The sequence below is a fragment of the Ptychodera flava genome, chromosome 4, assembly GCF_041260155.1.
Source record: "Ptychodera flava strain L36383 chromosome 4, AS_Pfla_20210202, whole genome shotgun sequence".
In the NCBI taxonomy this organism is placed as follows: Eukaryota; Metazoa; Hemichordata; class Enteropneusta; family Ptychoderidae; genus Ptychodera; species Ptychodera flava.
The window spans coordinates 36,647,221-36,673,595 of record NC_091931.1 but is presented as its reverse complement, the minus strand read 5'-3'; the positions used below and the strand labels follow the sequence as shown (position 1 = coordinate 36,673,595).

Here is a 26,375-nt window from a genome sequence, read left to right as displayed (position 1 = left end):
AATAACCCTTCGACAAGGGTCGGTTTTTCGTTATTGTCAACACAAACGATTACGTACTCGAATGCGAAAGGCAATTACGTAACACTCAGTATTATACACAACAAGCCAGAACAAACAGTAAACAAAGTAAATGAACTATTAATTAAAATGTACGAGAACAAGCACATCAACCAGGATACTTGTAAGTATCTTGATCCAATAAACATAAAATCCGTACCCCGCAGTGGTACTTATTGCCTAAAAATTCACAAACCTCCGCAAAAATCTAAAAGACACACCAGTCAAAACAAAATTTACCGAAGTAAAGAAATATAGAACAAACAAACCGAACCACCAAACGGACTCACAACGTGACCAAAATTAATATACTTGCCTCGCTAATCGGAAAGCAAGACCACTAAAATGCATTAAAAAATTTTCACAAACACAAACTAAGGAAAGAATCTACACTGCGACTGATGAGAAACCACACTCGGTTTCGAAACGCAAGCGTCAAAGGCGACTCTATCAACTTTTGTAACAACATAGGTCCGGCTGCGTCTCGCCATAAGCTTTCCCCACACAAACAAAACATTACCGTACACACTAATCCAAACTTCTCTACAAATATCCAAAGCGAAACAAACATTTCATTGACACAAACAATCGGATAAGAATGTAGGAACACATTTTCGAAACGAATCAAACACAAACTCGACACAAAAACATTTAGGATAGTTAGGTGGGAGCCTTTTTCACATTTTTTACATCTCGCTATACTGTCTATGATTCTAAAAATAAAGTCATCTGCCACTTTTTCTGTATACGCGGTTTGGCAAAACTCATCTCTTCAATCGAAAGTCGGGCGATTTCATGGTTCTTTGGGGCACTTAAGTGTACGTCGAGCTTAAGGAATGTAGTTACATTCGCGATGTTTAATTCGAAATTATTTATTCCTTCAAGGGCAAATGCACATAATTTATGCTGTTGGAAATACTGGCCGCTCATAAACAAGACAATAAACTCAATATATGTGCATTTTTACTTATATTGTCAAAGTACCACCGACACCCACAAAAAACCAAATGGTTCAGTCCAGGTATTTGCAACTCTGCCATCCGACTGGTCAACAGGAAATCAACCATAGGTGTCTTTTGGCACGCGTATACGCCAGTCACCTAGGCGACGGTAATGTGCACCACTTATCACCATCGGGAAGGTACTCCTCCCCATATACCACTGGTGATCCCACCCTCAAGGCACTGCGTCATTCGACCAAGCATTGTTATTGTAATTTCCTGCATAAAATTAACAGCGAGGTCAACCGGTCAAACTCTCTCGGCATTTTCTCTCATGTAGAGGGCGCTCAAGTGCTCACTGTCACTCCCTCTCTCCTTATTTTTTTTAAGAAGAATATGTCATGTTGTTTCGATGACAAGATGACATTATTAAATTTGCTTTCAAATTCTCGGGATTTGTCAAAGAACGTTTATAAAAATATCTAAAATGATTATTTATTTGCTCCCGATGTTCGTGACACAATAGAAAAATCGATTTCCTTGAAGTTTGGCTGTGATGGTGAAGACGAAAACTCGTGACCTGAAAACCTGCCAATAACGAGTCACCGAGGTCGATCTTACAAAGTGTCACAAAGTGCACTATTGCGCTGTTCTTGCCATAGACTTAATGTTGAGATCGGGCGTCATTTAAAGCTTCCATATCAGGAAAGAATGTGTGTTTATTGTAAAAATGCAAAAGATATAAGAGTTATTGAGACAGAGTTTCATTTTGTATTTATTTGTCCATTGTATGCAGACATTAGAGACGAATAATACCAATGTCACTGAGAATAAATCCATCACAGGACAAGCTGATTAGAATTTTATCTTCCCAAAATCCACAAGTTATTTGTCAATTTTCTAAGTATTTGTGGAATGCCTTTAAACGTCGTGATGAAATAGTTTCAGATTTGACAATTTAAGCAGATATTTGTTAGGACTCATTGAATATACTGAATTGTTGTTGTATCTTTATTTGTCTACTGGATTATAACCATTCTTCCTTTTCCTTTCTCTGTTTGATTTTGTATATTTATACATTTTTTTGTGTCCGGCTAGAAATTCACTGACCATCGATTATATTTAATGTATTTTGTAAATATTCTGTACGATGGGCCGAGGCCCTGTATTGAAATAAACTGAACTGAACTGAACTGACACTATAGCACAGATTAAACGATATTGCGTGAAGTAAGAGGTTGAATGTTGTCTGATAAAAGTTGATGCACGTGACCTAGTGACAATGACGGGTTGCGTGGGAAGACCACTCTGAGGCTTGTTAAAATGTTCTATCTCCTCTTTGGTGATGACCTGGTTCCTATCGCTGAAACTAAAATTAAACTCTAGAGATTGCTTAATCAGCTAGACTTGTATTGTATAAAATATAAACTCACTACACTCACTGCCAATCCTGAAATAAAACAATGCAATCGTTTCCGGCGTTTGGACGTTCGTGGAAAACTAGTCAAAGTTGTACTATATTTTAAATATCTTAGCATTGTACTTTCTTGTAGTGGAATATGGACCAAAGCACAATCTGTGTCAGCAGAATAAGTTGCGAAAGCTTTATTCCATGCAGTTGAAAGCTGTTGATGATGTTTCAGTTAAAACTTGTCGCAAAATTTTTGACCGGAAAATTTTTCCCATTTGAATTATTGCTGTGATATGAGGGGACTTATCCAAGTTTCAGGCATTGAGCGCAGCCATTGCAAAGTTTGTAAAATTTTACTGAGACAAAATAGTCATACTGTCAATATTGCAGCTTGGGGAGAACTGGGAAGATACTATTTACCAGCGATGAGATTTCTAAGAGCGATGAAATTTTAGATTCTCCTTCTGAAAATTTATGCACAAAGGTATATTCGATCATGCCTACAAAGAGTAATCAATGTAAATTAGCTGAGAGGTACTTTGTATGTTGGTCAGAACTCTGTTATTTCAGTATAGTTTTGTAGAGGCATTGATGGTGCAATCAGGGTATTTGGTGTGAAACAAATTTTTTTTCAGAATTCAAATAACGCAATGTAGATATTGACCAACACTGATATGAGCAAACACAGCAGACTAGAATACTAAAGACTTTTTAAAATCATCTTTCTGTATTGAACCATATCTGCTTATTTCAATGGAGCCTGTTCAAATTTACCTTAGCTTCAGTATTTCGTTTATCAAATCAGGTATATGTACTCAATATTGAACAGGGTCGGCGTAAAAATGTCGAACGTCGTAAGAGATTGTGTATTTGTAATGAAGGCAACGTTGAAAGTGATGTAAGTTTTACGAAGCTTTCCATGAAAATATTTAGTGGTATTAGCTTAATTAGTGGCAGGAAATGCTTTTACATCCATCTGTGTGGTGTGTGTGTGGGGGGGGGGGTACTCTAGCTGCAGCTAGTGTACTGCCACTAACTAATCTTGGAGAAACATGAAAATCTAGAAAAGAAAAGGGCTCCATCTCGAGTAACTGGGAACTCCTTTGTACCCAGCAGCCGCTTGGGAAAGGCCGGGGGACACTGCACGCACTTCCAAAACGTGGCTCTATGCAGACGTGTAGGGGCACTTATTATATGTGGCTATACATAGACGTGCCCTTTGAGGTTTGGTGTTCAGCATATTGGTCAGCATATTGGTCTAAAATAGGGTATACAATTCTTCTATAAATCATGGTTTACTACATTTGGCCGCACATCCCTGCCGCATGGTAGCCCCCCCCCCAGGACAAACCTAAATACGTTGTATTCTTGTGGCATTTATACCTCACAGGATTGAGATTTTGCATTCTTACAAAGAGGGAAGTCCCTTTATTCCTAACTGCATGTGCGTGAATACTCAACTGACTTTGAATGATTGGGAAACATTACTGTACTGTAGTCGTATAGAACACAGGTCGTAGCAATCGATAACAAATAGGAAAATCGCTATTTATCACGGAAAACAATACTGGTGATAATTTTGAAAGTGCTTTTGTATTAGTGACTTTGACATCATAAGGTAGATTTAATATTCCAGTTTGCACAATACAAGGAAACATTGTCTTTGGACAATAATGGTGATATCAAAATATATTTCATTCACCAGCTGAGTTCGAAGTGTTGTAGGTGAGTAACATTCTGATATAAAACTTTATTTGTCACTATAGCTTTTAGTCTGCGTAAGATGTATTTGATAATGATAATTATATTACCATGCCCTGTCCATCGCATTTTAATTGATTGAGCTGAACTACTTGACTGAATACAAATACACAGTAACGGTTTGTTTACATGCCTGTGAATATGAATAATGCCGTAAACATCGTAACTTTACAGCTAACAAGTAAATTGTGATTTTTGCAAAGATCAAAATATCAATCACAAAATAAAAAAGCACACTTATGGGCCAAGTTTAGACACTTTTTAAAAAAATATCTTCGGATTTGCAAAATGTTTGCAGCGAGCACTACTCACTGACGAGTTCTGGGGCCCCGTTGTCGTTCGCACGGGAAATTTTCGTAAATTTTAACGGTTTAATAGTCTTTGTAAATTTCATTTTTGTTGGCTGCACATTGACGACAGCATGATCGTCGTAGTTGTTAGGAATCCCCTCTCGTTGATCGTTAGCTTCAGGATGTAGGTAGGCCCTATGGTTGATACTTGCAAGAAATTCAAAGCATAACCTATTTGCGTGATTCGACAGATACAGTTGAAAACCTTTCTCTCCCTGCACATGCAGTTTGTCCACTGTAATTTGCATATTCGCAAGGAGGGGGGTCATATATTAGTGTGACACCCGTTTACCATACTCACCAACTTACATATGCTGTCCCATCTATTGGTTATAATACTTGTGTACACATCTTTCTAATAGCATGTACATATGGACAAACTTCATTTTGAAGGTTAAGACACAGGGGACAGATGAAAGTCCCCTGGGGTGGGGAGGAAGGTTTTTTGTGCAACGGTTTACCTTATTTGATTTTATTAATTTTGACTGTGATATTTTAATGCGTGTGGGTCGGCTGTGGTGTTGACTCAATAACTTAATCAGCTGATACGGACAACGGATTAGTAAGTTGGCAATGTTTTCGGAGCAATTACAGTGGTGTATACACAAGTTGGAGAGGAGATAAGGACTTGTCGGTAATATATAAAGCAGTCAGACGTTGTGGAGTTGAAACTCTTTATTTGAAATATCACAGTCAAAATTGATAAAATCAAATAAGGAAAAACCGTTGCACAAAAAAACCATCCTCCCCACCCCAGGGGACTTTCATCTGTCCCCTGTGGTAAAGTCATGACAATGATGCAAAACATTGCAGCTCAGGAACCGTCGTAAGAATAATCAAGATTTCACGTGACATGTAAAGTAATGAAATGGATTATTACATTGATAACATTATGTTCTTCAAAATTATTCAATTTAAAATTAATTTATGGGTTTTGCTTGCAGGTTAGAAGCGTTCAGCTGGTACAAACGAGATAAGTTTATTTGCAGTAGTTAGTAGTGGTAAGTAATAACAGTAGCAGTAGTAGCAGCAGTAGTAGTAGTAGTAGTTGTAGTAGTAGTAGTTGTTGTTGATAGTAATGGTTCGTTCAGTCTTTTGAATAACATAAAACTTCGGTAAAGTTGTTTGATTAGCTCTATGATTACAGTGAAACTCTAAAAACAATAATCGCCACTATTCTGCATCAAACAGATCGATAAGAACAAGGGCCCCGGTTCATTAATAAGTGATTAAAAAAAAAACAGTTTTCATGGGGTTCAATACGAAGTCTTTCGTGACACGCCAGGGTCTTGATCGTAATTTACTTAATTTTTTCTAGTAAGGTCTAAAATGTTCTCCATTGTGTACGATTCAAATATTGTCCTCTGTAAACTCAAGTATTAAATACTTACAAAATGCTTGAATGACGTACCATGCCAGGTGCAGCTGCGAAGCACTTGGTCGTGGATTATTTGAACACATTGAGCGCTGGGGGCGTTCGATCACCGCGACTGGTCGACAGACACCCTGAGTGTGCAGACGGTGATTTTCGTCGTAACCAGAAGTTCGAATTAACATGCTACAGCAACACCAAGACACAGCATTGAAGAACAGGGATATTGTTGTTTTTTTCTGTTGAGAAAGTGAGTGTGCAACGGCATTCTCTCAGCCATGGCCACATGCAAACGGGTGCAACTCTGGTACACAAAGGACACTCGACCTTTCCGGGACATTAATCATTCGAGTCCGACATGTGGAGATGGCATCTTCAAACGTTCAGGTGAATACAAATTAGTCACTGAATCGTCGTTCGACCTTTTCTTGAAAATAAACAGTGAGAGTGATATAGGAAACAACAAGTGACAGCAACATGTCGATCATGGAATTCCGGATGAATATAGTGAGCAAAAACATGCTCGGGTCTTTTTTTCTTAGCTTTAACTTTTCTCATTACACGCCACATTAGTGTCACGTTCGAAAGAAAAAACAACTTCTGCAAAAGGTGTCCTTTTTACATACTTTTATTGTAAAAAAATGAATATTTATTAACTTAAATAACGGTAGTAATGTGCCGTCATCAAGACGACATAATGGTGTGTTCCTATGACAACCAGTAAACCACAAGAACGAATTGTAATACGGAGCGAGAGTTCACTGAATTAACAGCAAGCAGCAAGATTTCGAAATAAATAAAGGATGCAACCACTGAGGTAACATAACATTGCCCTTATCAGAATATTCACAGATAAAGAAAGGAAAAGAACACTGTATGCATTGCGTATTATTGTACTTCTAAAATAAGGTTTCATTTATATGGGTAAAATTTCTCGGGAAAGAACAAAAACTTTCCGCCGTTGTTAGTAATTACAAGATACTATTTCACAGAAAATACAGGATTTGGCGTAAAAAAAATATTAAACGCTCCAATCTCCACAACTTGACATGCTAGTATATAATTATTGTATTTACGCTATAGTTGTGGATTCTCCGTTTCATATTACTGGATTCTAAGAAATAAAACACTCCATTAGCCGTATTATCACCGCTCTTTGTATATCTGAGGCTTAAGATAATGCAAACCGAAACTACTCGAGTTTGGTGACCGCATATCGACGCCTCTGTGCGTCATTTCTCGTTCTCGTCACGTTCACAACGTGATTTCAATCTGATTCAAAGTATTGAAAAAAAAACCCAGCAAAACTTACATTTCAAGGCACGGTTTGTATAGCACTGTCTTTTTGTGTAGTTTCTCCGTCGAAAAGATACTGTTAAAAATGTCCTTTTTATTGATTTATCTGTTCCGCCGACGGGAAGTAAAAGAGTTGCAATCGACGGAGTTTCGACTTTTCACAGGATAATATACCTTGCTCGTTTTGCTAGACGTAACTTCAAAACACTGGCATGAGATATACCGAGCCACATTAAAAAAACAACCAATCCTTATCCCACATGTAAATAAATGTTGTGTAAAATAAGACGTTAAATATTCTTGTTTCTCGATGGGATTAGATTCTTTGAAGGGCAAAACAGAAAGAGATTGTCAAAATTCAATATCAGGTACAGTAGTTTTTTTCCCTACAAGCGTCATTTACCTGACATCATACAAAATTTAACGATTATTTTTCAGGCACCATGATACACTGATGGAATGTAAAAATCTTGGAAACACACTGTGATAGAGTCTCTTGTTGTCACGTCTCTATACACGATGGAGTATCTGTATTACTCTGGCGACTATTGACGTTCAAGGACCTGAAATCAGATATATGGCCGTTGACGTCGGCGGCGCTGTATATATATTTCAATCGAAGGAAGTCGACTGAACGACTTCTTGGCATAAGTGACGGTTGCCGAGTTATTTGTGTTTTTGTAGCACCATTAGATTCGGCAATATCACACTTGGCGACACAATTCACCGTTTTACTTGGTAATACGGTCAGAATTGGCCATCCATCTATTGTTATTACAACAGTAACATACGAGAAGGTCCCCGAGGTGGACCATCATGTCCGTGCAGTCTTACTCCACTCTGCTGTCAAGCGAACTCTCTGTGCAGTAGTAACTTTTGAAAAGTCTGACGTCGCAAGTATGGAATTTCCCTGAGCTAGTAGAGTCGAACGACGAGTCTTGCCATTTTCTGAACTCGGTACAGCGGACACATCACAGCAAACAAGCATCTCTGTTTATTTCCTAACGCTCAAAATGTTCTCACACTTTGGTTTTCTTTATTGCCGTTGACAACGGGTCTTTTCTGTTGAACATGAACTTTCTCTCCGTTTTGACATTCACCGATGCCGATCTCGTAAACCCGCTGCCGGAAGCCGGCGAAGACGACAACGAAGGCGGCGATCGGTCAGCGGCAGTGAACGACGCACGGGTTTTCGGTGTACCGAACCGAGACGAAGATGTTCTCGTCAGAGCTGACTTATCTTCGAGAACAATGGACGTCGTCGACAACTTTGAAGTCGCTGGCGAAGGGATTTTGGTTGGAGAGTTGGTTGGCGTTGGACTGGATGACAGATCATGACTCTCAGAGGTATAAAGTATTTGTGTTTCCTCTGCTGGGACTGAGGTCTCTAGGATCGGCTCGTTCATGACAGGTGTTTCTGGGATGGTAGGCGTTAACTTGTCAACTGGGGTACTGTACTGAGAGTTTTTCGATTTGGCAGTGTTCGATAAAGCATTGGGGTTTTCTAGGGTACTGGATGTAGTAATATTGTTCATATTGTTGACAAGAGCTGAAACCTGTCCCCGACGCGTTGGAATGGCGCTGGTGGGCCGAGAGCCGACAGATAAGCTGCGTTGTAGTTTGCTCGCTTGTGGTTTCTTCTCTGAAGATTTCCCGGTAAGCATCGAGATGAGTCGCCCTACTTTGCTTTGTTTGTGTAACTTAGATGGACTGCTCGGACTTTCTGCTCTCACTTTCGCGGAATCAACAGGTGTCACGTCCTGCTGAAGTTTGTGTTGAACATCCGGGTCAGACGTGCTGTGTATCAACGGCGACAGAGAATCAGCGACGGAGGACGCTGTCATGGCGATGCTTGTCAGCAACGAATCTGTCTTCGCGCTTCCTGTGGAGTATTGCGAGTCCAAACTTTGCGTCGATCCCCCGCACGGCACGCTGGTACTGCTTGTATCATTACTTGCTATGCTCTGCTGACTTCCCGTGGCCGATCTTGTTTGCGAGCTCGGCGTCAGTGCTTGTCCTGGTGAATTGCCCGGCAGTGACGACGTCGGCGTACCTGCTGGTCCGGGCAATGGCGGCGTCATTAGTCTTGCTGACGACGGGCCAGGAAAGGACGGAGATGTCTTGACGGGTGATCTGGTCAGCGCGGGCGGTTGGGGTGACTGCACCGGTGACGCTATCTGAGGGGTTAGAGTTTTACCGAGCGACGATTGGACTGCTTCCTGCTTCCATACCGAATTTCCTTGCGATGATTGTGGCGTTGTGTTCAAAGTGGTAGGTCGTGCTGGAGGTATACTCTGCCCTTTCGTAGCAGGCCCCGTGTAGTTGCTCAATCCCAAACTAGCTGTCCCCATTTTGATCGTCGTTCTTGGTGTCCTCGGCGAAGATGGCACTGTCTTCTTCTCCGGCGTGTTCTGGTTAGCCGCCGTAGTGTTTATCTTCTTCGGAGTCGTTGGTTTCTTGACCGGGAATGACGAAGCAGTGCCGCTGACTGGTTTAGGTACCGCTGTCGAGGTTGCTGTGACTTTGTTCATTGATGAAACAGTTGGCTTGGGTATCCCTGGCGCCTGTCGTTTGGTTGGCTTGTTTCTATTGGCTGGTGTTTCAGAAGTCGAAGTGTTAGCTTTGTTGACTTGTCTCCCTGGCGCTCTAGGGACGGGCGGTTTCAGAAGGGTTCTCCTTGTTGTCACACTACTGGCACCATCTCCTTTCGGTGTCGCCTTCGATGTGTTCGCTGGAGTTTCACCTGTATTAGGTTTCCTGGTGTTTGTCTTCTCTCCCCGCAAACTGCCTGCTGGACTGGTATTCCTGGGAGAGCTCCTCCCTGATGATATCCTGGACGAAGATCTTGGAGGTGTTGGAGTCGACTGCCTGCTTCCCGACCCCGTAGAGTCTGAATCTGATTTGTGTCGCTCGCAAACTGGTGAACTTGAGGAGAGTCTTCTCTGTCTCGCGGCTTCCACTGCCTGGTCCGTCTTTGAAGGGCATAAGTGAACTGGTTGTTTCACAATACGTGGCTTCACAGGCAGCTTTGATCTGCTTGTCTTTGACGCTTTCGCTGCGTCAGACTCGACGCTTTTGGTGGAAGCTGCCGATCTCGGGCGCGTTGTTTTCAATTGCGTCCTGTTTCGTACGTCGGTCTTACCTCTGGTTGAAGCGTTCACCTTCCGACTGTCGACTGACCCGACCGAACGGCGACTTGTGTTGGAGACAGTTGAACAAGTACTGGCAGGTGAACCGCTTCTGGATCTCGCTCCAGCACGCGATTCAGCTTCTGACGTCGTGGAATCTAGCGAATCTCTACTTTTGCTTTTATTAGTTTTGTGAAGTAGGGACTGTACAGCACCCATGCTCTTCCTGTCAGCCGGTGATGCAGTTCTCTTAGTTTTGACTGTGGAAGCACTGCCTCGGTTTGGTGGAGTTTTACTTCTGGTTTGAACAGGATTCTCAGACTTTCTGAAAGATGCTCGTGTGGGGGCAGCATATGATGGTATCTTTCCTGGTTTTGGCTTGCTTTTTTGCACACTTTTCTCGCCTTCCTTTGTGTTGGTCGCGACTTGTCCAGGCTTATCACTTTTCGCCATGAAAACTTCAAATCTGTATTTCTCATTTGGCTTCGGTGAGACGCTTGATGGTCGTGCATCTGCGTCCTTTTCTTCGCTGGCAGACTCAACATCACCTTCATTCCCACTAGCGTAGAGGGCTCCATCATCCAGGCTATCTTTACGGTAGTCATCGTCTGTTCGATCTGACCCAGCTATGCTTATATCCGCTGATTTCCTTCTGTCTGTTTCTGCATCGAGTTGATCTTGACTTCTAGGGGAAAGCCTGGCAACCGGGGCAGTGTCCTCAAATTCTTTATCGACGTTTTGGTCTTCATTATCGTTGATGTCTTTTTTCGACTCAACTCTCTCGGGTGTCGGCGAGGGTATTATTTCTTTTGTCTCTTCCGAAACCAGAGGCGTTTCGCCAACCCCCGCCATGCCGGATGTAGCTCTCGCAGTCGTTGTTGGTGATACTGCCGCCGATGGTGCCCTTGCCTTTTTCCCAAGCTGTCCTTGTTGAAACATCATTGTCATTCTGGCAACATTGCTCTTTGTTGGTGACGGACGATTGTCAACGATTGGTTCTCTTATTTCGAGTTTTTCTAGTTTCTTAGACTTGCCACTGTCTTTGGGTGGCTCTACTGCCTCGACGTCTTCTAAGTTGACGTCGTTATTGTTTTGTTTAAAATGTCTATTTCCATCCCCTGAAGAAGAAACTCGCCTTATGAAATCTTTTTTCATCTCCCGGAGGTCTTTTTTGATGTCACTGTGTTGCTTGATGATGTTCGCCCACGTGCGCTCTTCGTCTTCTTCGGCTGGGTGCCCGCTTTTCGCTTCTTCCTGGACGGTTTGTTTGTTAGGATTTTCTTCTTCTTGCCTCCTCTCTGCGTCCTCCTCGATGGCCTGGTTGACACCAGTCAGCAGGTGCTCAATCATCAGGCGGTCTCTGTTCGTCCGTCGTGGCTGGAATACAAAATATGGAGGCTCGTCATCAGCGTTTTTGAAAATTTCTTTCGCAGAAACTGGCTTTTCTTCGAACACTCTACTTTCGTGATCTTCATATGCCGAGTGTCTTCGCCGTCTTGTGGTGGGATCCTCATCCGGGGATTTCATTTCCTTGCGCCGTTCAGTGAGTGACTGCTCAACCGCGTCCAACGTGGACTCAACGTTGATGTTCTCAAGCCTGAGCCGAAGCCTTCGCTTGGTTATGCTTCTTGGTGATTCCGGGCCTTTTGGACTGTCGCATTCCGGTACTTCTTCTTTGTTTTTGCTCTCAGCTTCGTCGAGTGCCTTTTGCAGCTCTGTCTTATCCATATCACTCCTCCAGCGTTTCGATAATGGAGTTTTCCGGTGGAGTTTCCCTTTAGATAAACTCGTCGGCGGATTTTCAGATTCTCCCTCATTTGTAGGTTTGTCAACTTTTCTAACATCAGACTCTTGCGTATCTCTTGTTGTAGCAGATGTAGGGACTGGGTTTGCTTCTCTAGTCTGATCATGACAGGGTTTTGATAATTGGACAGTATTGACTGGTTTATTGCTTTCTGAACGGTTCTCTGGTTTTGATGTGATACCACTTTCCATTTTTGTCGAGTTGGCAATGCTGTATTTCACTTTCATTCCGTCTTCTGAAGTGTCTAAGTCCGTGGCATACCTTAACCTGTACGAGACTTTCTCTGATTTTTGTGTTGGTTTAATCTCTGTCGGGCTTAGCTTTGTTGCCGCGACAGTTTGTCTGCCAGTCCCAACTTTGTTAGAATATTCATTGAGAGCGGAGGTGACCTGGCTTTTATCCAGTTCACTGCGTGAGCGTCGTTTCTCGCGAGTAGATTTCATGTTATCTGATTTTTCGAGCGAGTCACCGGATTGTAGCTTTCTTGCTGGAACTGGTGGAGGTGATTTTGATGTCCTAAGATCAGAAGTATTGTCATTTCCTTCACGAGCTGGCGCTTCTTCTTTCTTGCTAATATCAAGACTATTCGAGACATTGGCATCTTCCTCCTGACTTAATTTTCTTATCCAGTTTTCCCGTCGTGCTATAGTCGAGACAGCAAAATCTTGGCCACTCACGACAGCTCTTCTCCGCCCAAGACGGGGCGGGACTTCTGTGTCGGAACCATCGCTGTCCTTGCCTCTGTCGAGACCAAGCACTTTATCGACGTCCCTGCTTTCAATATAACTTCTCGGCCTCACCTTTGTCTTCCAGGGCAAATCGGAGCTAGCTTTATTTCGACCCGTCTCAAGTTCATCAGTGTCTTTCTTATCTAGGATGGCGCTGTTTTGTCGTCGAAGCTGAGACTTGAAATCGGGGTCTTTCTGCTCTTGCAAGAGAGATTCCGTCGTGACTCCCTTGAATTCGGAACTTCTCGGTCTTCTCCGTAAATGTGAGCGCCATTCGGGGTTCGTGCTGTCGCTGCTTATTTCTAAGGCACTATCGACATCTCTTGTATCAATGTAGCTCCTCGGTCGCCTGAGTTTTGATCGGAAGCTGCCGTCCTTGCGATCTGTGGCACTCTGAGTCTTTTCGTACTCTCTCAGTGCGTCATTGACATCACGGGGATCCAAGCTGCTTCTCGACCTTTCGACAGTCCTTGCTTGCTGGTCTCTGTCTGCAAGTCTCGATGGAGAATCATTCCGCTCCCTACTTGTGTCGGTGGCATCTTTCATTCCACCTTTTCTGCGCGATCTACGTAAACTACCGTCACGTCGGAATTCACCCGCTTCATCTTCGGTCTTCATCTGGTGCAAAGCATCGAAAAGGTCATCATCAGCAGCACTGATGATATTTCTATGCCGGCGACTGGCGACAGAACTGTAAGGGGAATCGTCCTTGCTGCTGGAACTGCTCGTCGAATATATTGAAAAACGCCTTTCATCCGGTTGATTGAGTCCATCGTCGTCTTTCCCTCCTTCATTGATACTCTCCAAGTTTTTGAATTTTTGCCTGGATCTTCGTAAGCTACTAGTCCGATTAAATGAAAACGCCCCTGCGTCGTCCGCCGGAGAATTCGGAGACATGTTGTCAGAAACTGCTGGGGAAGTTGGTGATATACTCGAATCTACAGACTGGTTGACTAATTCGTTTAATTTCTTTTGATGAAAACCACCGCGAAAATCTCCGAGCAGCTTATCGATGGGGCCGTCTGAGGGGTGAAGAGCGCCGCCAACGGGAAGACTCCCGCTACGCTGAATTCGTCGGCGTTTGGCTGCTTCCTGTTCTTCCCGCTGCTTCCTCCTCGCTTCTGCTTTCGCTTCATCGATTTTGCGTTGGCGATTTTCCTGCAACACGAAATTGACAGAAGAAGTTTAAAACAATTAGGCCTATAACAGAGGAGATTTCCTTCTCCTAGGAAAAACTTTTGAATTTTATAACTTTTTGCAAAAATTCCGCAGACAAGTTTTTTGGTCATGCAAGCAAACTTTTGAACTTCAAAACCAGTGTTTCCTTCCTTGCATTCTTTGACAAAAAAAGAGCGTCTGAATGGCATTTTTTCCAATTCGCCCACTCATGTACAACTGGGTATTGTCGGCAGAGGGATGAGAAAACTAGCAACGACAACACAAATAGTCTAATCTTCTAGGTGGTAGTACACAGAAGAACGGAACCGAACCGCATTGAATTGAGCACGGCCCATGGGTTAAACATAACCCCCTCTTTGTTCGTAATACCAGGCGTATGCGGTTCATACATGATCTTTTAGAAACAGGTTGCGTAAGAGTCTACAGTATTAGAGATCTACCTCGATTGCTTTCTTGAACCGCTCACAGAAAGTGTGGAAAATCTTCAGGCACTCTTCCAGTCTGAATGTGGCGGGATCCTCGCAGAAGTAATGCGACAATTCTTTCTTCACTCGTTCCACGTCGTCAAGTCCTTCTTTGACATACTCCAGGTCATCGTTTGCGTTCTGTTTCAAAATGAATAATATGAAAACGTTACACTTTTCCTTCTTCGACCAATGTTTTCAAACAAGGTCGAACACTAAAAGGTCGCGGTATTTAGAATTGGATAAAACTGCGACGTGTACACAAAGATACAAGGCGCCCGAGGAACTCAGGTATACAGTTGGTACAAACCGTAAAACACTCAACTGCACATGGACAGCGTCACAATATCCATGTCTTTGCGCAATCGTTAATGTACGGGAAGGTAGAGACATTTTTATTTTTCAAAGAAAAATGTGGCGGATATGGAAATAACGCTGGAGTATACTGGTACGTATGCATTGCACGCGGTTTCCTCATGTCTTGCCATTTCTTTAATCGACGACCGACAGAGGGCGACACTCGGACAATGGTTAATTCAGTTGCCCACATTTCTATAGCGAGATTGGAACCTCTTCGTCACCCATGGTACAGAAAGAGGTCAATCGATGACGCAAACAAACGTGCCGTGAATCTTGAGAATAGATAAAAAGAGATCCATCCGCACAAAAGACGAGAGAATTTATCGAATATTGACGTCACAGAGACGGCCTCCTCTGGGTACCGACCTCAAGAAATTCCTGAAGTTGGTCCTTCACGACTTGGTCGCTGTTCTCAACTTGTTCAATCATCGACGCGACTTTGCTCTCTAGTGAATTGAAGTCGCCATTGATCTGTTCCATCGAAAGCTTTGATGCTTCTTCCAGATGCTTCAGTTCTTTAGTGAAACCCAGAAGCTCTTTGTCTTTCTTTTCAGCTTGCTGCAAAAAACAAGAAGCCACACAAGGTCATAAGCAGTCTGGGGGACATATACAGGAACAATGTCTGTCAGTTCAGTTACTAGCTTCTTTTTGTTTTTTTCTTACATTTTACTGTCTTTCCTGTGCTTGAAGTTACACATTATGTCTACACACTGACAAACCCCCGCCACCCACTGCTCGAGTCCATTCCGGTGTTTTCACGGGAATGTCGACGCCTGCTTCCGTTCCTCCTTTTATGAAACAAGTATAGACGGACCAGTCGCCACGATAATTAGACAAATTATCTTAATTGCAGATTCATCAGAAGCCAATTTAAGTCGTGTCACAATTGCGAACTAATTACTCTAAATCGCTTTCAGAGACGACCGCCTCTCTTTCGGTGCCGGCACATCCGGGAATCTGCACTCACCATGACAACGTAGTGCATAAAGTTCATCCTCGGCTTGTTGGCTCTAGTCTCCACTAATTTCAGCAATGACGTCAGTTTGAAACCAATAGCGTTCCCGGCGTAACCACCCTAAAAATGGAGGAAAAAAAATCAGCAAATCACGTTCAAAACGAGATGGACACATTATTGGCTCTCGTTGTGTGACCAACCGACATGCACACCCTATTGAGGTCGATTCACAGACGAAGGAATGAATACGTGAGCTGCTTTCAGGACTTAAAATGTTTTTAAATATATTTTACACTATGTTCTACCATTGCGTCAGAACCACAACCTCAGAATTTCTTTAAAACAGATACCTGCTGTACTGCTAGTATCACGGCTCATTAGACTTGATGTAATGTATTTTTAAACGGGAGTGGAAAGTTCAAAAAAAATCTGAAAGCATGATTATTCTTTCTCAATGAATAAATTTCTTCTGGATTTACAGACTACAACTCAAAGCCACACTCGCTCAAGAACATTTGCAAAAATATTGTTTCAAAATTGCGGCGTTAAATGTGTTTCACGGGTTTAAAACACGAATGAACAAACAAACAAAAAACAAACAAACAAACCGCCGATCAATCTGATTGTCCTAAAGACAACATCTTTCAATATTCCATGACCCCATTTCCCAGTGTTTGGCTTGACAATTCCGCCACCGGCACTTCCAACTCAAGCGGAAAATATTTGCGACTTCGAAAAGTTTTGGAACATGCAAAGAGTTCAGGCAAGCGAAAACTGGGTCAGTAGACCCGAACAATGTGACGTTGTCAACCTCTTTCATTGGAAATAGGCTGTATTTTTCGCTATGGCAAACAGTAAATCTAAAACGAATCGTGTTCTCCTTTAATACAAAAAAATATCATTCAGCGTGGCTGCTTTGAATTCTGATCGGAACAATTACTCGGACAAGCTTTGGCTTCACATCCACTCGTGTCTCGTATGATCCCAGAACTTTTATAAAGTGTTAGCCATTCCCCCCCCCTCCCCGTTTTGCTTGTTCTTTCCTTCATTTGTTTCGTTTTGTTTGATTTGACGAGGCCTATACTCACTGCGTTGATGAAGTTCCCAGTAAACAGCACCAGATACAGTATATCGCTCAGCATTTTACTCATCTTTAATTCTGAAGGAAAAAAGAGACAAAGGTCGGATACCACGTCACGCCATCAATGTACACGATAAAATATTTGTTGGAAAGACTTATGAGAGAAACTCATGCTCAATCTTCCAGCTGCAGAAGATATGTCAGTTTCTTCCACGCCGTATTTACGAATGAATATTATTTTTATACTAATGGGGACGAAGCAATTTCATTCCACTTGTAACATGAATACTTGTGGGATGGTTGGCGTTTTCGTGCTAAGATATATATTTTGGAGTCTAGAGTCACGGAAGCAGGATTACTATTAACTTGTCGATTTAAACATGAGCAAAACAACATGTTTAGTTCTGGGCTTGAACTAAAAATTTTACAAAATCAATTAAAGAATTTCTCTGATTAAGTAAACGGACATGAATTAGCAAAAATGGGATTGTGACTTAAGGAGAAAAGGGGAGCATTATTCGACGCCGCTTGGAGCCGATCCAGTCAGTCACCCAGTTATTGCCATTAGGGTCAAAGGTCAACGTGGCAGAGAGCAAAAGTAAGAATAATGTCCGACTCAAGGGCAACATTCGTGTGAAAGTTCACAGGGGAAATTTTATCAGTGTCTGCAAAAAGAAAATCAATTTTAGGGAGATCGTGTGAAAAAAAAAATGAGATGGATGTAAGATTACCCTTGGCTGCCTTGACAATTTTATCGATGGCTGGCTCCAAGAAATCTAAGGTCGTGTTGAATTCTTCCTTAAGCAGCATACCTTCAATACGCAGTTTGTGGCTAGAATGATATGAGAAAAATGGATCGGTTGAAATTCGTTGAATAAACTGAACGAAAAGTCCATATATTGTCCCATGCTTGCCACACGCATGTGCAACAACACACACACGCGGTAGCAACCTAAATTTCACAACGTGCCACGTCATCATCGCATTTTCTTCTCCGAGATTTCAAGATCAAGGTATGGCAACTTGATAAAGGCATTCACATTACGTGTGTTCCTGCAATCAGTCTAACAAATATCGACTAATTCATCGCGCGAAGTGTCTTAAAAAAATCAAAACGGTTGCAGATTTTTTTCCGATATTGAGGATTTTTCCAAGAGCCGATTTAACAATAACGAATGTTAACTTAGATAGCATGGAAATTAAAATTAGAAAGAACAAATTTGAACGTGTTTGGTGGCTCTAGGACCTCCGCTATTTCGAGATCGATTTTAGCTAATCGGTCGTCAACACACTTAGCCCCTGACTGTGGGAATATGTCTGTGTTATTCTTGGTGTCCATTTCAGTCCAGCGATTGTATTTCAAAATGACGCAAACGACTGACCCGCCACTGTACAAGAAAAACTAATTTCAAAATTAGTTCAAGATATCATTTTTTCTTCTTTTCTCGTTAGAGTAATTTAATTAGTTTAAAGTAAACTTTTTACCTGGGAATATTAATCAGCATCAGTAAAAACTGCTCAGCGTTTCCAAGTTTTGTTTTGTCACCGTCGAACGACTGCAACATTTCAATCTGTAAAACAAGAAATGAATAACCGGGGTGTAAAGTTCCGCTACGGCTAATGACGTCACACAAGGCGATTCGGTCGATTTGAAGCGGTTGCGACACAAACACTTTGCTTGTGGATAGGAATAAATCGACAGATCGGGTTTAGCATCGTTTAAAGGTGGCTGGTGCATGAAAACATCTCCTTTGTCCACATGATGGGTACTTCCTGAATTTCCATAATTCCAATTAACAGACGATGCTTCCCAAAGCAGGTGTTTGTCTGACGCGCGTGGCCCGATTTCTCCATCAAAATTGGTAATTTGTAGGTTTTTCAAAAGACTACAATACTGCGCACGAGTATCACCTCGCCAGTCTCACCTCGTCTTTCTCCGGTAGCAACTTGAGGAGCCCCTTCAACTTTTCTGCACCGATGCTTTCGCTTTTCCCTTGAATAATTAACTTGATAATCTCTTCGTTTGTACTGCAGAAAAGAATCAAGAGAGCGGAGGGATACAATAAAAACTCTGTTTTATTCAACTTCGGCGCTGCTCTTAGTTTATATTGAGGATAAAAGGGATTTGTTGCGGTCGTGGCATTCCTAGTGAGACGGCTGATGTATCAGCTTCGCTCGGCGGTCACGTGACCCCCCCGAGCCCTGGTGAAGCAAGCAGACAAAGGTTGTTCGTTATTTCTCACCTCTTAAACTGCTTCAGGAATATGTTGATGTTCAGGCTTCTCTTGCCGTCCAAAAGATTGACCTGGAGTAACAAAAGCGATGAAAACGTACAGATTGTCAGACAAAAATCAAACAAAGTGTTGAACTTGAATTGGCTTTTAAAGGATACAGTCGTCGGACCTGCGCTCAAAGGTCGTGTGGGATCCACACGACCAATGTAAACTCTGTATCCAAGGTACGATGGTGATTGATGAAAGTGGAAACATGTCTGTCATAATCTACACCGTATAATTTAAATGCTGCAGCTATGATGATGAGGCGCATAGATATCATGCACGAAATACATTATTTGTAAACAAGAAACTCGCACAGGTGCAGTTCCAATGACTGCTTCCCTTTAAATGTGAACATGTCATAAATGTGTATTTATTACAGTAGTTGTAGTCTAATGGGCTAACTTTGCAATTCTTCAGTAATATGTGAAAAAACTTATTTCTCTGGTAATTGAGACTCTTTGCGTGGGGTTTGGCGATGCTGACACTGTCCTTAACCGTCTGTTTTTAACCATGGGTGGCAAGTATCCTGAGCATTTCGTCCGTCTATTTCTGGAGTTATCTTGCCGACCTCGCAATTGGATACGTCAAGTCATTTGGGAGTCTTTAAGGCTTCTCTGTGCCTTGAATTCATCGTTTTACGAATGCGATCAGTGAATTGGCAGCGAAAAGCTTTAGCTAATACGCTAAGAAATCGTTGCTATTTATGTGTCCCATGTGGACATCACATTGAACGCTTTCAGGACTTCGTAACATGTTTCTATCATCTTCCCGTTGGAAAAAAACGTCAAATCAATTTTACACCAAGGCGATAAAGGCGTCCTGATGTTAAAGTTAGACATGTCGGAATTTCCAGCTCAGCGGCAATTTCATCTGTATTCGGTGTACCTCTCCTATTGTAACCGTAATATTGTGCAATTGAAGTCAAAACACTAAAACTGTTTGTTAATCAGAAACATGTGAGCTCAAGGATGCAGGGTGGCTTGCGTCTTGCGACTTATCGAACAAGTATGTCGAGGTTGACAGTTCGACCGGAAATGGCCGGGATGACTGAGCTGGTCGGTCGCTAAGAATTTTACTGTACATTCCTGTCACATGACCTACCAGTCGAAACTCGTTCATTTTGCACAATTAAATAAGTTATAGTTCTACATCTAGTATAAATACAACAGCTGGAATTGTGAATCATCTTTCAATCCGAGAATATTGCGTGTCAGGCCTTGCTCAAAAGGGCCCGCCCGTGGTGCGGCTTCTATAGCACAGAACATAGGCAGCCATACTATCTTACAAGATATTAATATATTGTTGACGAGAAACAGCGACGTGCAACATGGGTGACGGCCGACGCACGAACTCTTTTTTTTCTTGAGATGTGAGAAAATTTCACCGATGCGAGAACAAATTGATTGTTGACGATGGATGCGTCTGCGTAGAGGATATCGGGGGTTACGAAAGTTTGACTCAAACATTGAGGTAGACAGGGCATATCATGAGAATGGAAAACATGATTTAGGCGTCAAAAGTACTTTGGGACCCATTGAGCTGACCGGCGCCTGAACAAGACGAATTCAAAACTTCAATATGGAATCATTTTGCGACCGTTCCGCAGTAACAGGCACTTCAGGGTCCATTAGCTGTAACTTTTCGCGTATTCTCCGTTTATTTGGAGGATGGGGGTTGTTTGTAAGGAAATAAAGCTTTTTGTTCCACTCCGAAATGCCGTGTGTTAAACTTATCAGACACAGGCTGTATTGGCGAATAATAGCTAGTGTTATCGTCGACGACGGAATGTCATGTATCAATAACATCGCATTTTGTAAACACTGTATTTCACATATATACTTGGGCAGGGTATGCAGAAATCAGCTTGTTCTGCATGATAGTTTTATGAAACTGCTGTAAAAAAAATTATGACTGATATTCCTCGAAAATTCCTCTTCCCTTCCGTACCGAAAATCTTCGCATTTTTTTACCTCTCGCTGCTTTCTATAATTTTTCGTACACAGACTGAGTGCATTAGGCCATGTGCCTACCAAAAACCAGTTGCCTCACTATGTCTTGTGTGCGCTTCTCTTCCCGTTTAAGCGTTTGTGGCGCAGTCTCTGCCCATGCGTTTGACCCTCTTTCTAGCTCGCTCACGTTCACTATTTATTTCTCCGACTCCCCCACCCCCACCCCTCGCGCAGGCCACACACTGGAAATTTAAAACGTATATCTATTCTCTGCCTTGTCCGGGCAAACATTCCACCCGTCTCTGACGCGCAGTATTTTGGTCTTCCTTCGGGCTTGCCTCGTTGTTGAGGAAAACAGCTTTTTAGCAGTCTTAACAAACACATTTCCGGCGCCAATACCGTTGTTTCGATTGGTACATCTCAACACAAGTTAGTTGAAAAATTCCACGATAGGGTCAAACATCACAATGGTGTCTCCTTATTGCTCATTCACTATTTAAAGCAGTCGAGTACTTGCTCCTAGCTAGGATCGCGATCACATTTCCGTTGCCATGGCGATAAGCTCGGTATGTTGTTTTTACCTTTATCTTTGTATAATACCCTCCCAGCACCCTGGGCATGGTTTACAAATTTTTGATAAAAAATTCCACAAACGGAGGTCATCCGCATCATTTACACCATGAACGATAGAATCACAAAAACGTGTATATAAGTGCATTTGTGTATGTCTGTATGTCTACCTATCTGTCTGCCTGCCTGTCAGCATGTATGTATGTATGTATGTATGTATGTAACCTATATATGTATGTATGTATGTATGTATGTATGTATGTACCTATGTATGTATGTATGTATGTATGTATGTATGTATGTATGTATGTATGTATGTATGTATATGTCTGTAAGTATCTACATATGTATATGCCTGACAGATGAGCTAATAAACTAATGTATTTGCAAATAAAAACACTCCTTTGAAGTTGCACGCATAGGGAGCTCTTGTGTCGGTGGATCTTACGTTATTGAAAATGAGCACTTATTTTACAATATTGTCCTGGGTATGGAATAAATACACAATATTGATCTACATGAGCTGTCAACACCAGAGTAACGGTGACTGTATGCCAACATCATAACACTTCGCATTCCCTGTTTGCACCATTCAACATTGCCATCAGCAATAGTTAATAAAGTATGGCAACGGTCAGGATATTTATATCTGTAAATAAATCCCAAGATATCTTGACCGTTACACCCTCGCTTCCTGGGGCCCGAAGACAAAAACTCCCGCTATTCTGACTGAAACTGGAAACTGACTCAGAAGTGTGGTTGTTAAGATTGCCCTTCAAGAGTGCTCTGACGGACACATGTGTCAATCATCCGTCACCATGACGATAAGAGATGCTCACCTCGGTCGGTTCTTTCTTCTTCTTGGAGTCGGTCTCCACGTTGCCAGCAAACATACCGTCCCTCGTCTTGCACGTCACGGGCTTCTCGGCGATTTGCTGGCGAAACAACTCCTCTACCTGTTCCCAGTCTACCGAGAATCCGTTGCATACCTGAAATTTTAAAATCGATGGAGAGGAAAGCGTTAGTTCGCGGGTATTTGAGGAGAGTTTTAAAAATGCATTCAGCAGAATTTGTTACATACCGGCGACGCGGCAATCACCATTTCCTCCTAGTTGGGTACTTTTTAAAGTTGTCAATACATTTAGGCCTATTGTTGTAATGGGGAAAAACTATATGACGTGCATTTTCCTCTACGTTTCATCTCACCTTGGACACGCTATATGACACATGCAATAACATGACGCAACATCTTTTCTATTTTTCTTTCGTGGAGAGCAGATACTTCAAAACAGAGTCATTTCACCAAGTTACAGCAAGAGCGGCCGTGTTTTAGATTTTAAATAAAAAAAAGCCGAACTTTAGATGCTTAATGCTGGGGGTTAGCTTTGCTTACACACTATATTTGTTTTGCTTGTTTGTTTGGTTTTTTTTCTCTTATTACATACCTGAGATACGTTGGACCATATGTTGTCCTTGCCCATCACAGAGTGTACCGGGATCTTACTCCAGTTCAGTGTCCTCATCTTACTTTTGGGTCTGACCCTTGGCACCACAGGAGAAACTTGTCCAATACCCGTGTGTCCATGTGCCCCAAAACCGGGCGGAGGAGGGGGCGGCGGAAACCCTCCCATAGGCGGCGGAGGCGGTATGCCACCCGGAGGGATAGGCGTTCCCATTGGTGGTGGTGGTGGTGGTGGAGGAGGGGGAGGGGGAGCACCTCCTAGAAAGGGGGCTGGTGGAGGAGGTGGCGGCGGTGCAGGTCCTTTACCCGCTGCCGAAATACCAGAATCTGTCGAGTCCACACCGTAATTTGAAGTTCTTGAGTTTTGAGATGTGTTTGTAGCACCAACTTGAGATGTATTTGTAAAAGGCGCGTCCCTAACACACATTCCTGGTGGTACTATTGCACTCGAAGTCTTTCGCACCCTTTGAACGCTTTCCGTTGCGCTGTCCGTCCCCGAGACATTTGCGTGGCAATCGCAGGAACAATTACCCTGTTTCCCGGATTTAGGCTTGAGGCTGTCAACCGCTTTTTCCAGTTCCTTCTCGCCGGTTTGCAACAACCTTTCCCCGTGTTCTCGTTTGTCGATCAAAGTCGCCCGATGCACTAGTCTCTCAGTGACCTCCCAGATGACGTCACTGATCGTGTCTTTCGTATCCAGACGCAGTAAATGTTGGAGAATAGTCAGAAATGTCGTCGACTGTGGACTATCATACACCTATATGATGAGAAACAAGAAATAAGTTTTGTGGTGAAATAGTGTTGGAAAAAAATAATGACAGTTTTCCGGTGCCAAAAAGCGGTGATAGGCAATTGAAATATTTTTTTTGGCGCGGTGTGTCTAAAACAAGGAACATGATATCTTCCTTCCTCCCTCTCTCTCTCTCTCTCTCTCTCTCTCTCCGTTGTCACAGGTTTAAACTTTCAAATTTCAATTTTGTTGGTGGCAATGTAAATTGATACAGTAGTAAGTCCGGTGAGGAATCTCTTAACAAAGTCCTTGGGCGTCTATATGATAACTGATACCCTTTACCACTTGCATGCCAAATTCGTACTTAATTATATCTCTTCACAAAAATAGTCCATCTTTCTGTTGTTTGGGGCTGGAGTTCAGGGCGTTCTTACATTCAGACACAACACCACGATCAATCAAATGTCTCTGTTAGCGGAACAATCCATCGTTCCTCATCATTTTCAATCTAGTAATATAGCGTCCCCTTCATGCCGAGTACTGTTTTGAGTTGAGAGTTTGGTATATACTAGTACTTTGATCTTGTGTTAATGTAAGCGCCCAGCTCTACCATGTCGCATCGTTTTTGCTGACTCACAGAACGTCTTTTACTGCTGTTTCTTCGAAACGGTTGAACTCCCTCGCAGTGCACCAAATAACCGCCACTATAATAAAACACTCTGACAGTTGTCACATGCCCGGTGTCAGTCTTGTGTTTTGCGTTCTGCTTTTGAATGGGACCCTTCTTTTTTGTGTCTGACGGTGACGTCATGAAAGAATATGGTAATTTACCTGTCTGAATATGGCATGGAAGACGTCTAGGTGGTTACTTAAGTCTACTCCCTCGGGACCGGATAAATGTTCATCGTCGTTAACTTTAGAATCGTCAAATACTTCTAGCTGAACGGTCAAGTCTTCGTCTTCAGCTGTTGCGCCACGCCTTCAGGAAGAGAGAAAAATGGAGGACAACATTCAGTGAAGTTCCTTTCGATGATTAATACTAGTTTTTAACATAGTCTCGCTTCGACTGTCTGTGTTTTTAATAGTTATGAGTGTTGATTTATTTCTGGCGAATACTGTACATATATTTTTGACATGAAATCTCTGCCACTTCGTCTGGTTGGATGATATACTGTCAGCTAGCACGAGAGCTGAGCAGTTTATCCCAAGTCGGGTAAACAGGGTGAGGGGTAAAATAGTTTAGCATTTCACTCTCTGAAGACACGAATGTGAATCACAGTCGTGTGTGAAAGGAAAATCACAGAAAATAATTAAATTACATGCAACGGTTGTGTTGTTAATGGTGCTTCACATGCACAGAAAAAAAACCGCAGGTCATTACCACGATGCATTGCGATATGTGACCCCGTTATCTCTAAGGAGAAGAATTTGGAGCTTACTTCCAGATGGCTGACTTACTCACTTATGAGATGTTGGCGCTTTAATGAATTAAGCCGAAAGACGGTTTCCCATTACTTTAAAAGTTCGCGTTTTCACGGCTGGCTGAAGTAAATTGCATCTGCAGTTCCCATTGCGTTTAGTTGTAAACAAGATCCACACGAGAGCAAATAGTCGATTCTGTTGAAAATCTTTGTTTCACAGTCGGCAACCCTCCCTATAGTTGGGTTGAAACATGCGTGTATGTGTTCTGGGTAAAACTGCCAAACCGATTTCTCAAAGGTTTAACAGTACAATAAGGGCAAAGTGTCCCTAAGACCACAAACTAAGGTCTGTTGACCCTCGTAAAAAGACGCGCGGTTCACGACATGCTGACATAAATAATGAAAACGTTCAAGTATTGCTGAGAAAACACAAAATACTGATTTGTATAGCCATAATAGACTTTCTATAGGTTTGCGTGTTATCGACACAGGGCGAGGACATAATTTCCATGAAAGGGGATGTCCTATGTCCCATTCTTCACTGCAACCTCGCCAGTAACAACTTTTGACATTCCCTTTTTAGAAGCGCGCCATTTTTGTCGTCGGGTGATTTTTTGTTATTCCTTGGGCAAATTGAATAATCATCCAGTACTCTCCTGTCAACGCGACCGACGAGAACGCAACATACATATATACGACACTAGGGAAAGGCACTGCGAATTAAGGTCTGATTTGTTTGGATAAGATGTAGAATTATGTTGTTAGCACGTGTAAGTTACCTTAATGCCAATCACGTGACAACGTAAATCACAAACTGCAAAAGAAAAGCAGCGAAACGAAACTCCTTTGGCACATTACGTTGCACAATAATAATTGTTTTCTGATGAAATAGCCATTTTTGAAGATCATGGTTATTTTAATGTAAGGTACTTGGCTTAAAGATTGTTTTTTAAAAAACTGGGTAGTCGCATGCTGCTTTAAAACTTGAATGGACAGCACATCATTAGCGTCCACGACTGTTACTTTAAACGTTACAGATCATTATAATTGACTGGCTAACGTCGGTACCCTGTTCAT

At 42.3% G+C, this 26,375-nt stretch overlaps 1 protein-coding gene across 7 annotated transcripts in view; it reads right to left on the bottom strand.

The window, feature by feature from the left end:
- Nucleotides 1-6,504: 6,504 nt before the first annotated feature.
- LOC139131630 (uncharacterized) overlaps nt 6,505-26,375 on the bottom strand; it is a 77,486-nt gene continuing 57,615 nt past the window's right edge. For all 7 annotated transcript variants that reach the window (XM_070697761.1, XM_070697763.1, XM_070697760.1 and 4 more), the window contains 12 exons: nt 24,709-24,856; nt 23,131-23,904; nt 22,525-22,674; nt 19,131-19,192; nt 18,813-18,915; nt 18,373-18,458; nt 17,619-17,719; nt 16,895-16,965; nt 15,819-15,926; nt 15,218-15,409; nt 14,468-14,632; nt 6,505-14,006 (listed from right to left, as the gene is read on the bottom strand). In XM_070697761.1, the coding sequence (XP_070553862.1) occupies nt 8,208-14,006; nt 14,468-14,632; nt 15,218-15,409; nt 15,819-15,926; nt 16,895-16,965; nt 17,619-17,719; nt 18,373-18,458; nt 18,813-18,915; nt 19,131-19,192; nt 22,525-22,674; nt 23,131-23,904; nt 24,709-24,856 (7,759 nt within the window). In that variant the 3' untranslated portion in view covers nt 6,505-8,207. The remainder of the gene's footprint in view (nt 14,007-14,467; nt 14,633-15,217; nt 15,410-15,818; nt 15,927-16,894; nt 16,966-17,618; nt 17,720-18,372; nt 18,459-18,812; nt 18,916-19,130; nt 19,193-22,524; nt 22,675-23,130; nt 23,905-24,708; nt 24,857-26,375) is intronic.